The sequence below is a fragment of the Mycetomoellerius zeteki genome, unplaced genomic scaffold (assembly GCF_001594055.1).
Source record: "Mycetomoellerius zeteki isolate Tzet28-1 unplaced genomic scaffold, Tzet1.0 scaffold167, whole genome shotgun sequence".
In the NCBI taxonomy this organism is placed as follows: domain Eukaryota; kingdom Metazoa; phylum Arthropoda; class Insecta; order Hymenoptera; family Formicidae; genus Mycetomoellerius; species Mycetomoellerius zeteki.
This window is the reverse complement of record NW_017256623.1, coordinates 52,852-66,614: the sequence shown is the minus strand read 5'-3', so window position 1 is coordinate 66,614 and position 13,763 is coordinate 52,852. Positions and strand designations below refer to the sequence as shown.

The 13,763-nt window shown below is 33.7% G+C and overlaps 1 protein-coding gene across 2 annotated transcripts in view; it reads right to left on the bottom strand.

Annotated features, from left to right (window-relative positions):
* LOC108721327 (dual specificity protein phosphatase 10) overlaps positions 1–13,763 on the bottom strand; it is a 37,749-nt gene that overhangs the window by 23,765 nt on the left and 221 nt on the right. The window contains exons 2-3 of one of the 2 annotated variants that reach the window (XM_018445817.1): positions 11,706–11,885; positions 279–1,193 (exon numbers count right to left, since the gene is read on the bottom strand). In XM_018445817.1, coding sequence (XP_018301319.1) covers positions 279–1,193; positions 11,706–11,885 — 1,095 coding nt within the window. Of the gene's footprint in view, positions 1–278; positions 1,194–5,263; positions 5,771–11,705; positions 11,886–13,763 lie in introns of those variants that run through there. The other variant, XM_018445818.1, reaches the window with a different exon arrangement.

Sequence of the window (13,763 nt, the reverse complement as noted above, 5' to 3'; positions counted from 1 at the left end):
TACCTAGCTAACAAGTTAAATTACAGCCAATGTAGTAATAATTATATACAGAAATAACTAGTTTTCCATTCGAATATTCAGTTTGCAATTTGCTTTTGGATAAGATAACATAAAAGTTTATATAAATATATTCAGTTTCTTTTAAAAATTTTTGTTCTTCAATGAAGGAACTCGGTGCAAAAAAATAATCGAGATTATTTGAGCACATCTTCATTTCTACAAATTTATAAATCAGCATATTGATCAAAGGTGTGCAAAAAGAATCAAAGAGTGCTCACCGATCAGCACAGCCGGCTCCCGATCATCGTCCACGAGTGCAGCAAGTACCAGGAATAGTGGATTCTGAGCGGTCAGATGCTCCAGGTCGTCGGTACTTTCGTCGTACACTATGACTTCCTTGAACTGTCTTTTCCTGAGAAGCTCTTTGCCCTCGCGAGCGGATGCGAGATCGGCGAGGGTGGCCTTCCCCAGCTGAAGTCTGCGTCGGTTGAAGCGATCCGAACAGGTGACGTTGATGGCACCGCGTACGTGATTGACATTGTATAATGTAAACGGTCTGCAATCCAGAATCACTGGCGGAACGGCGGAGGATCGCTCAAGATGCACAAGACGTTGGGCAAGGTCGCCTGCAGTGATGACGCGGGTCTTGTTTAGCACTAGTTGGCGATGAAGGCCGTTTTCGGAGCAGGGGCTGGTAGGCAGGCTGGCAGTCTCCAGTTTGCAGCGCTTCGTAGTCACCGATAGGTGCTGATGATGGTGAAAATGGTGGTGATGATGATGGTGATGGTAATGGAGATGATGGAAGCCACGACGGTGGACGTCGTCGTCTTCGTCGCCGTTCACCTCCTCGTTGATCACGATCGAAGGCGGTTCGGTGGGATTGTTGTTACTGTTGTTGTTATTAATGATCGATGAAGCGGTCGTCGGTGCTGGGAAGGCGCAGGGACTCGGTCCTGGCTCGCTCAGGCTGCGGGTCAGCACGAGCTTTAAGTTGGTCCGAGGCCGGCCAGCCGATACTGGCTCGCAGCATAGCAAGGTAGACATCGAGGAGGACGATGGAATTCGGTCTTCAGGCCGATGGTCGTGCTGATTGTGTCCGCAGTGATGATGGTGATGATGATGGTGGTTGTTGGAGTTCACGTCGATAGTGCTTACGTCGCACGGTCTTACGTGGCACGGTCCTGTGGTCGGCGCTGAAACGTTAACGATCGAAATATGTCAGCAGTTTTTTTCACTTCTTTCTCCGTACGTCAGTTGATACGATAGAAGCTCCATATTCGCGCATTCCTTATTCGCGTATTTCTTGCGGTTTGCCATTGATTTCCACAAATTCGTACGTTTGCAAAGAAATATTAAAATAAACGGATAAAGAAACAAAAATTATATTTAATTGTTAATTAATTGTAAAAATTGTGCAGTTTTTATGTTACAGCAAAATGAAAAAATATAAAGGAAAAATCTTTTTACTTCTTTTCGTTATAATAAGTTAACTGGATCCTATATGGCCTACCTCTAAGCTTTGTGATTTTATTATAATTTTTTACTGAGTCCAAAATTGAAAACTAATGCAAAATCAGATTTAAAAAAAGGTGAAATATTTCTGAACAATTAAAAAAATATGAGACATTTTCAAATATACATGAGTGTGGTGAAGATTAAAAAAAAATATTGGACATAAATATACTAACATGACTTAAGTTGTTCTTTTTGCCATAAAAAAAAGTGTTAAAGAAATGGAAACTATAATGATCCAATATTACAAAATTATTTATTAAAAATTTATGAACATACTGTCATGTTTGACATATAAAAATACACAAAAAAATTATTTCCAAACAATTGATTAATAACTATCTCTAAGTAGTTATAGAAAGCAATTACTGACGAAACGTTACGTTACAACGTTTTGCATTTTGCTTTACAGATAATAATGGAATAAATAGATTGAGCAATAAATTGATGCAATCAAGTCAGACGGATAGTCTTATTAATACTGTTAAATTCACTATGTAATTACTCACAAACAGCGAGTAGGTTACCAGTACCTAGTGTTAGACCATATAAAGTCCAGTTACCTTATTTTCGTCAGCTTAATTTTTTTCACGTTTCCTTTTCCTATATTTGCAATTTAGAATTCACGATAATTTGTAAAATTTCTAATGCTTCTTAGACTTTGAATTATTTATTTATATTCTACATTGGAATCTACAAAATTCTATTTTTTTTTACAACTTGCTAAAAGTCAGTAATCTTATCTTGGCTGCAAATATTTAAAACTAAAAAGGATGTTAATTGAATAAAATTGATAAATAAGTATAAAGTCCAGTATGCCTTCGAATTAGAGTCTTCTAATTTCTATGCAAGACGATATTTAAATAATTCGAATATCTCCATGTTTGTATTTCAAGTGTAGGTTGCCATGTCTTCGAATTCTCGTATCCTTGCGTTCTTTTAGACGGTTACAATTCTAATTTGGCAGTTGGATGTCGACCAATGTCCAATCCCAAGTGTTACGAAAGATCTGTTGTAAGCGACGATGTACTAACTTAGAAATTACGTGATACACCCGGGATTCGCTAGCATGCGATTTGTTTGTTTTTATAAATAACGCCGCGTACTTTACCCGCGTGTCGCTTCGTCTTAAATTCCTAGATCCTTGGACTTTGTTACTTACAAATTTTTGCTTTGACACCTTTTTTATAACTTCTAAAATCCACATATCAAAAATAATCATAAACATACGAAAAGTACGTATCCATTATACACAAGTTGCTACATCATTTAAATCTCTAAAGAGGAATTCTAATTTCTGTGTGAATTCTCAATCTTTAAATTTCGAAAACGTTATATTGTGGATTCAATGATGAGATTACATTTGTATTTTGTTTCCACGTTCATGTGATGTTTACTTTTCAATAAAATTGGATCTTTTCGTTAAGTTCTAAAATTTGAATAGAATTAGATCGAATCAAATGACTCTCTTTCCCTCTCTCTTCTCTCTCTCTCTCTCTCTCTCGCTCTCTCTCTCTTGCCCGACCACTCTCCCACTTCTCTTCCGCCATCGAAGTTTCTCTCCGGCCCCGAGAAGTCTTCGAGTTCGTTCTTTCGTATGAGTAAACGCTGTGGAATTCGACGCTTCGAGCGGCAAGTGGGACCCCGTGACTAGCGATGGGCCCGATACCCTCGCAGTACCTATCGATATCTCTCGCAAACGCGGTCGTACAAAGAGGCATTATCAAACGACCCGAGAAAGTCGCCGAAGAGATACGTTTACTCGTGAAAAATGATTGACGGATATTTTAATTTGCATCAATCAATATATGGAAACTTTCTAGAAAAGAAAGATTTTGAATATCGCAACATTATTTTTTACATAAACCGTACATAAAATTATTTAATAATAATAATGAGAATATGATATAAATATTTCGTTTCATATATATATTTTTAGCAAAAGATCTCAACAGAGATTTAACCGAAGTTTATTCATAAATAAAAACTTATGAATTAAAAGCTTCAAATTCGTGTGAATAAATAATTCCATTTTCAAATCATTTCAATAAGAGGAAAATAAATTAAAAACTCAACTATATACTTCTGTTATTTATTTCTATCATTTGTAAAAATTTTTACTGTATAATTTTCGTTATTATACGTGTTATAAGTCGTCTGAAAAATATTCGCGTCATTTATTAATGAAAAATAACGAAAAGAGTTTTTAAATTTTTACTTTACTATTGATTTTCTTTCAAAAATTAAAAAATTAAGCTTTAAAAAAGCAAGTCTTAATTGTAGCTTTAATATGCAAATCACGAAGTATAATGAGCGCGTTTACGCTAAGGGAAAGTCCGCCTCGCATTTTTTAAAGAGTCCGTCATTGAGAACTAATGCGATTTTCATGGAACGGGTTGCAACGTAAATAAAGTAATTTATTGTCATTCTGACTAAAATAAAGATAAAGAGATATTTGTTTGGAACTATCGCTACTCGCAACCTGACCGGAGCATTCAGCCTGCGGACAGGTGTAACACCAACACCTGCCATCGTACGGAACACGTCGCTCTGCATTCTCCCATTTTTTTTTCACTCGAAAAAAATGATAGTTTCTCCGGATTAATCTGGAATCTTTTATATTCATCTCATTATTTGTTCTTCAAGCATAATCGCAATATTTGCCGAATATTTTGAATTGCAGATGTAGTAAATTATATACATATATATAAAGTAATTTAAATTGTATAAATTAAAAAAAGTTTAAGAATACATGAATTTGAAAATTCAGACTCAAAATATAGTCCGATATCTCAGAACACTCTAACATCTATTTCGACTGTCAGCTAGGGATATAAAAACTCGTCACTGAAAAGATTCAGTAATTTAAAAATACATTTAAAAAATCTTAATTTTCATTTACGTTTTAATTTAAAAAATAGTGAACCACAAGCATGTCGATTAGATTTCTCATTTACATCACTATTATATTCCTGATCTACATTCGGTAGCAATTAACTGACACAACTAATTAAAACATCCGGTTCATTTGCAAACAATTAAAAATACAATTATTCTAGTTACATATTTTTTATACCTAGCACGAAATGTAATTTTATATTATCTAGAATTTTCTAGCGTTTCAAATAACTTATTTTAATTAGATTCCGAAAGACTTTAAAAGCAGCAAAATTCAAATAGCACAGATAACGATTGCAGTTAAATTTACAAAAAGAAATAGAAATTTTTTTAACAATTTCTATAAAACAGAATTGTTTTTTGTTGAAAGTATTTAAAAATTCGGGAAAACTATGTTTATTTGTATAAAACTCATAAACACACATCGGAATCAAATATAAAAAATTATTTAAAAAGTCCTACAAAAAGTTCAAGATCCAAAGATCTAAAAATTTAAGAATCGAAAAAAGCCAATTTTCCTCTTTTAAAATTCCATATTAAAAAAAAAAGCATCTATTATTCTTATCACGAGCAATGTTTATAGAGACTCATGGAAAGTATCCGAAGATACAGCTCAATTAAACGCCTACGTAGAAATAGAACAATCTAAAGCTCGAGGCATCCCAAGTGTTTTAATTCCCGACTTACGCATCCAAGGCATTATAAATCGAAAGATACAAACGCATTTCAATTGCAGAACATCAATATACAAATTCAGGAAATCAAAATGCAAGAAATACATGCATCCCAACGAAAACCTACGTCATCTAGGCGCTAGATGACTAGAAAACTCGAAGAAAACACGATTACACACCTTGCATCTACATATCCAGAAACCGAGAAGTCCGGTCCGATCCTAGAAATCCAACGACAGTGCTCCAAGCGTCCTAGTTCTTGATCTACACGTTCGAGAACGGAAGGGACCCGTGAAATATTACATTCGTAAGAACAGCCCCCCGGTTACGCACTCCCGACACGATACCATCCGCGAGTGTGCGATCTTATCGAGGATTAAGGAACCGGGAGAGAAGAGGGAGGATAAGGAAGGGTGGAACGTGGTGAGACAGACCGTCGGGCTGACGTCACGGGTCTCAAGAGAGCGCGATCGCGCGGACCCGGGGGGCCCCGCGATGCTCACGTCGGGCCAACATGTTCCCTACGGGAACGGCGAATGCGCGAGGTGTATACGATACACGGGAGATCTACAGCAGCGGGAGCGCGATCAATGCGGGATCCCCTGCCAACGGCCGGCGAGTGAAGACTGAGGCAGTGAGGAGGAGAAGCCTGGCTCACCGCTAAAACGCGGCGACGACGGCTACGACGACGACGACGAGTTCGCCGGCGACGAGGAGAGCGGAGAACATTCGAGGAGAGTGGAGAACGCTGCCGGCACGGCGCGACGGAGGACGGGGGTCACCACCGGAGCTCTGCGCAGGAGCGTAATTTAACCCCTCGTACCAAACCTAACGCACATCGCAATACGTGTTTTAACCTCTGGAGCGCTAGTTTTTTTTCTTGGAGAAAAAAAACAATATTACAAATACGATATTTCGTAAGAAAGTAATGTAAAATATAATCTTATCTGTATCCTTTCGTTAATTGTATTATAAAGGTACCGCGTCTGTTTCGAAATTTCCGCGAGAAGAAAGCTCGCAAAAAATTCCATCTTTGTTCAAAAAGAAAAATCATTTACGTATAAAATTCACGGAAAAAGTACAACTGTTGTATTCATAATATTCTATGAAACATTAGAAATAACATAAAATTCAAAAAATGTTTCCAAACTAGCATTCGTTATTTTATACACTTGTCCTCTTATTCTATTTTCCGTATTGAAAGTGTGAGAAATGACACTGTTTGGTTTCCTTTAGGGAAGAAAGTTTTTTAAAAACTTTTGATGGAAAATACCTGTTTCAAAATTTTGCCATTGTAAGTTGATATTCCTTCGTATATCCATGAGAACTAAAAATCACATTTGTAAAGTTTTTATATAAATCTTCAATCAATTTCTTCATTTAAATCCGTAGTGAATAAAATTCTGATCGAATATCTAAAATTTTTTAAGTTATTTAGGGAACGTATTATTATATCAATGTATTATTTGTAAGTAATGCGCTCTTAAAAGATGTAAAGTACAAAATTTGATTTTAATTTAAGTTTCATTTCACGATTTAAATCATGTTTTTATTCCGCCTTCAATTTCAAATTTAATTCTCATTCTAAAAATCTTCGTATAAATTTTAAATTTAAAACTGATTTTTAGAAAATCTATCAGCAATGATTTTATTTTTATATATTTCCATTTCATCTGTATTTAAATTTAATTTTGATTTCATCGTTAATTTTCAATATGACCTTCACATCTCTTAATATATTTCACAACTGAATCTTAGATTGTCGTATCTGTAACATCCTTACATCCTGTAAATGTAGGATCCTCGATTCCTCGCAAATTTTCGAGTTTCAAGCTTCTCGCGCCACGTATTCCGTAAAGTAAAAGTTCCTCGTATCTTAGAACTGCTCAATCCAGATTCTTCCGATTCATATAATATGCACTCATATGCAATATTGACTATCGGCAATAACGAAAAAAAAAAAAGGAAGTTCTGCACCATCGTGCGTGCAACGCGCAACGCGCGCGCGATGACTCATCCGTCGACGGCGCAAGCACACGCGCTTTGCGTGTGTGCACACACGCACGTATTGTATACACTTGTATGTACATTCACGACCGGTGTCTCGAGATATACATTACGCCACAGCGACACTGCCGTACCGAGAAAAGAGTTGCTGGCGCACGCTCGATCGATGTCAGTCTCGGTATTTTGAATATTAATAGTATCACTAAGATCGCGCGTGAGAACTATAGCAATGAAGCGTGTAAAGGGGCTTCCATGATCGATAATATTAATCACCATCTTGAATATTAATATCGAATGATCTCACAGGGTTATTTATCGTGTCACCATTTTTCTATTTCTGACGATTTTTCGCGTTTTTTTTTTTACCAACTTTTCGATATTCAGCTCAAAAAAGCACATAATTCTTTTCACTTTGATATTTCTCTGAATAACGTACAGTATAAACAAGAGAGTTGAGAGATTTTGAAGTGTTTCGTACGAGGAGAGACGGAAAAGTTGTTCAAGCAGACGTGATTGAAGAGAATTTCTTCTCAGGTAATTTCGTATCAGAATTTATATTGTGCATTGTGTTTGCTCAGTGACAATCGGTGCACAGGCTTGCGCAAATAAGTGATATGATCTACGATGATGGCGTCAAGCGAAAAGATTTTTAATTTAAAAATCAATTAAATTTAGAAATATAATAGGTACTACAAATTCAAAACAAATCTTTATTTCGAGCTCCGCAGAGAATTTTAGGATTCAATAAAAATTCAAATATTTCATGATATAATTTTTTTTCGTCTATTATTTGTGTCACATATGTCAAATTAAATATTTGAAAAATCACGCATAGAAACATTTTTAGTCTTCTTTTATTAGTTACGAGCAGTGACGAGCCAAAATTAACACAAAGGTGATCAATGTCAATTTCGTGCTCTTCGATGAAAAAAGTAACCATAGAAAATACGTCAAAGTAAACTAGAAAGATAAAAAAAAACTGTTTAAATACGGAGAACGATCTAAAAGTATTATAAGACTGATGTATGAATAATTACGAATAGTGTAAAGAAGTAGCTTTCTTTACCGTGTACAGTTTCTCGGTTTCGCTCGATAAATGTGGATCAATTATTCGTCAATTATGTACTTCGGATAATCAACATTGCGTAGTACTTGTTGACGTTAATCAACCGCTTTATTTCGGTACGCGCGATAATTTTGTCATACAAACGAGACAACTTTTTCGTATGTTGCGTATGTGCAAGCTGATAAAAAGCTCAAGAGCATGATTAATACATGCGTATTGTTTTCTCAGGTGAATCCGCGACAAATTTCATTTATCTAATAGCTCTTTAACTTCTTTTCTGGATCTCAGCAGCCTCACGTAGACGTGCGCTCGACCTTCTCTAAGAGAGAATGGAGCGTCGGATGTCTGTTTCACGTAATTAATCGGTGTGCTCTCTTAAAGGTTCCCATTAATCTGACCAAGAGAGATAAGATTGCTAGCGTTATGATGGCATTGACGCTTTCGTTCTCGCATGATAACTGTTTCTGAAAATTCAATCGCCTATTCCACGACGCCTATGCCGAGCGCTGTCTCTCTCTCTCTCTCTCTCTCTCTCTCCCTCCCCCTCTTCTCTTTATCTTGACTAAAAAAAAAAAAAGATTATTCCTAAATAAACGATGAAATCACTTTGATTAATTTCTGACGCAAATTCGTATCTCGTTATTTATGTTCTCTTTCTCACAACAATTCATTTGACGTCACATTACAATTAAAAAATTCACAAAATCGTCTAGAAGATTTACAACATTTACAATGTTGTTATTTAAATTCCTAAAAATATGGAATGATGTTTCGTATCATTTTAAGTGACGCAACTTGAAGGATTCAAAATGAAAAATTACACGAAAGTCCAAAATGATAACTCTCAGAAAATATAAGAACTCCAAAAGGACTTATAAAGATAAAAAATTTTCCCTTTTTGAAAATGCAAGATTTAACGATCATAAAGTTTGAAATGTCGAAAATTCGGCAAAAGAGATCGGGAAGTTTAAGAATTCGAGAATTTAGGGATTCAAGAATCTAGAAAATCCAAGAAAATCCATAAATTTAAGGATCCAACCCTCGGAAAGTTCCGCGCGCGCAAGCACGTAGCTTGTGTTCGTGCGTATATTCATCTACTCCGTCCACCAAAGATAGAGTCTGACATCATACACACGGGCATCAGTCAGGTCGAACGAGCGATAAACATATGTACCCGCACACACGGTGTCCTCGTATGCGGAAGATTCCAGTTTATCACTTGTACAACTGCCTTGATCGATCGATGCACCCACCGATGCCGCAGGGCGTGTGATTCTGCTCTTTCTCTTATTTCTCATCACAATCTGAACGATTGTGTTTGCTACGTGCTTCCGCTGACATGCTGGGTGAACACAAATCTTCAGTTATAACTATAAAAATGTAACTAACTTAACTGTGGTGCTGAAATTTTGGCGCGTATCTTACTCGTTAATCATTTTACGAATTCTTAGACGAGAACGAGATGACATTGACGACAAGCACACGTAAACAGTTTGGTAACTGCAAATGTTCTCTCGAAAATAACATTCGCGTAGATCCAAAGATCTACAGACAAGAAAGACTTTCAAAGATATAAAGACACTGATATGAAGACCGAACATTTTGCCTCTGAAATTCGAAGACTTATTATGATTTCAAAAAAATCGGCGATATATTCAACGATGAATAACGCTAATTAGGAATTGCCCCGACAGTTATATTAGTTATCTCGAGTCATGTCATTAAAAACGAAAAAATAAGCGAAACAGTGCCTTGAAACAGTTGATTTTTCCTCAATGAAACTATTGTAGTCAGATAAAACAGACTTATGAAGCGTGCTCTACAAATCTTATCATTAAATCAATATGTATTATATCCTTTATGACTATAAAAAAAGATAAAACAATTTCAAGATATATATTTTATAACTTTTACCTTTTTTTAATAAAAGTATAACTTTATTTTCTGAGTTTATTTTCTTTTATTTTTTTTTATAATGTTTTTTACGTATCTCACAAGCCTTCTCCGTCGAGATGCGATGCATCTCTCTCGTTAGCTATCGAGAAAAAGTTTAATTGTTTCAATTGTGTTGATTGTTTATTTCAGTAATGATTGTGCCAGCAAACGTAAAAGTTAAACACCCCGATTTCTTGACTTTTCTCGAGTCTTGAGTGCGTTTACGCCTTGAGGGTTTATTGTTTGCCGAGAATAATGGCGATTTACACGAGCTCGGATACGGCAGCTTTATAGTAACACGTAACACCCGCTGCTGCTGCTGATAAGGCGCCTTTGTACATACTATATCGGTAGACGTCACGAAATGAGCCTGATAAAATACGATTCGTTCAAGTACGATATATAAGATAACATACGCGCAATATAATCTGTCACGCAATTATCGATAGTCTGATAGCGTCGAAGTAATAAGCGATTTTCGAGAATGTCCTTTTCTCGATCTTTTGTTAAATGATTTAATGTAATTTCACATAAGCAGAATTATAATTAAATGTTGCTCTGATTCAATTGATGTGTTACTGATTAATCGGTAGACTGAGATAATTAAAAAACGCTCCTAAGAAAATTAGCGACTGTTATTTATGTACATATATGCGCATAATATACCTAGTTATTCAGACATATGTATTTACATAATAATGTTCAGGCAATGACGCTTTTTTCATGAAAATTTGACAAAATTTTAAATAATTCAAAAAAAAGTTTGTAATTTTTTTGTGCTAAAAAATAATAACGTCGAGAAGTTTTGATAAAAGGATTAAGTAAAATTTTTATTAAATATATTTGGTGATTTAATATTTTCTTATGATACGTTCTTTAAAAATGTTATCAATTTTTTTTTTGTAAAAATGCAAGTCATTCTTCAAGGAAAATCATGATTCAATAATAGCAAGAACTGATTTATCTCACTAAAATGTAATTATTTCTTTGAATAATATGATTTTACAATTTTTTAGTCAAAATATGAATCTTAATATTTTTAATTTTTAATACTTTACGAAATTAATATTAAATATTATAATATTTCGAGCTTTCAATATTTTGAAAAAATTAGTATTCAATTAAAATATTTCAAGCTTTTAATATTTTTTATAAAACTCAAAAATGAAAAAGTGTAAGGATCTAAAAATATAAGTACTCTACAATGCACGCTAGCAAAATTTCAAGGATTCACATAAAGACTTACAATCAGACGAATTAAAATGCAACCAAATATTTAAAAGGATTCGAAGAATACAAGGATACACTAGCATCTAAATATTTAAAAATTTAGAAATAATTAACTTTTAAAATTCTTAGAAATATTGAATATTTCGTCACAAATTAAAAATTCGAGAGTTATAAACTACTATAAAATGGTTGCGTTCAACAGAAAAAGCAGCTTTGCAATTTGCTATTGTAAAATTCTTTATATAATTAGTTCATGTCCTCAGTTCCTCATTGAATTTAAATGTATAAATCAATCATTAAAGGATCTTACAATAATAGCAAAACTGTTTTTTCTGCTAAATGCAATTAATCGACACAGATTTAATAAAAGAAGCACGACTCACCATCAATGGGTCGAAATCGGAATCTTTTTAGCCTCGGTAATGTCGCAGGAGAGCAAACTCTCGTTAGAACCGGCATCTCACTGACTTCTTCAGATGATGATCGGCCAGAAGTTCCGTTCGAGGACGATTTCAGCTCCAAAACGGCTGCACGCTTCGGCGATCTCTCTGTGCCACTGGCCTCTGCGAAATGAAAAAAAAAAACGTGAAGCCAGGTATATGCATCCTTTGTTTGAGTTGACTGACTGCGTGCAATCTCCTGACGTGGACGATGGTGCGTCATCATTTGGTGTCATCGTGTGTGTCATTGCTCCAGTATGCGGATTGCAAAACTTTATGTGATATTACTTAGTGTGACAGCACTTTTTTTAATAACCAATGTCGTTGCACAATCTCTATATTTTCATGAGCAAATAAGCCGAATCTGTATACTTCCTCTCTGTACATTTATATACCATCCACTATCAGATCCTTTCACTGAATAAAACATTATTTATATCTGAATTTTAAAAGCCATTGCGACAGAGCATTTTAATCAAAAGAATACTGTAAAATATTATCATTTAGAGACACACTGTTTTTTATATAAATAGATTATTAATACACATGAAAAACATTTTTTGATGCTGCATAATTAAGATATACGTATAAAAGAATCCAAAGAAATTTCAGTCTTCAAAAAATTTCCTCAATAATTTTTTTATACAATTCTATAAATTGTATTTTTTAAATAAAGACGTTATTCTTTTTAAATTTATCCAATTATTGTTTTAAACTATAACTTAATACAGTGCATAACACGGTGTAATTCTCAATTTTATTTCTTATCTATTTCAAGTTTATTCTTTTTTCATCTTAATTGTCTTTTCTTGTATTTTGAATCATACATTTTTACGATATATGTATACATAGCCAATAAATGTCAAACTATCAATACAAAACTCATCAGTAACCTAAGATTGCATCTCTGAGTCACGACTAATGATTAAGAAAATCCAATATTTGCAAAATATCTTGGTCTCATTCTTTTAAAATGGGACTCTTCTTTATGAAAAAATGCTTGCATCAACTAACTAAAAAGTTTATAAACAACATTAATAAAAATAGAAAAAAATAGTAATTAAAAAATAATCTATTTCTGATTTTCGATATAACGTGCAGCTATCAAATTTTTTCTAAAAAAAGAGATAAACTAAATGTAATTTTTAATTACAAATAATAAAAAAAATACTTTTAATATAAAAGTTCTATCAATTTCAATGAATTTCTATATAATAATAAAAGCTATGTTTGCCTGTGTTAATTACAATATGACTTGCAACTATCAAATTTAAAAAAAAAGAGAAACAAACTAAATGTAGTTTTTAATTACAAATATAACAGGAAAATTAATATAAAAATCTTAATCAACTTTAACAAATTTCCGTATAATAATAAATGTTTGTCAATATTAATGACAAAGTTGTATACAAATACAGATCTTAATCTATTGTTAATTCACAATAATCAATAATTAAATTTAAATGACAATAAAGAAAGCAAGTTAATAATTATATTATACTAACAATGTCTTTATACAAATTGTGTAAAAAACGTTAGGCTTTTACTGTCTAAATTATTTTTTGTGAATTTAAAAAATGTCACACACAGTATTATAAGTAAAACTAATAAATTTGTACTTTCAAAACTTAAAAACGAATTATTAACTTCAATGTTGTAACGATCAATAAACGAAAAAAAAGAAAGCAATAAAATGTATTTGTACCACTTTGCAAGATTTATATTTTGTAAACAACGTACTGCCCATTCTTCACACATTATTTTGATTTGCAAAAGTCAAACAATTCATTAATTCAAACGGCACATAAGAAAGTCGTCTGCCCGAATTTTATTCACGATGTGTGTGTCACAGAAACTTTTTTTTTATTAACAAACAGCACATTATAAAACCAACTAGACTATTTAAATTATTGAAATAAAAAGATATTAGACAAATCGTTCGCTTAATGAAAATTCAGTTTCCAACAGCGTCAGCTGCAAATCTAATTTTACAGGTGAAAA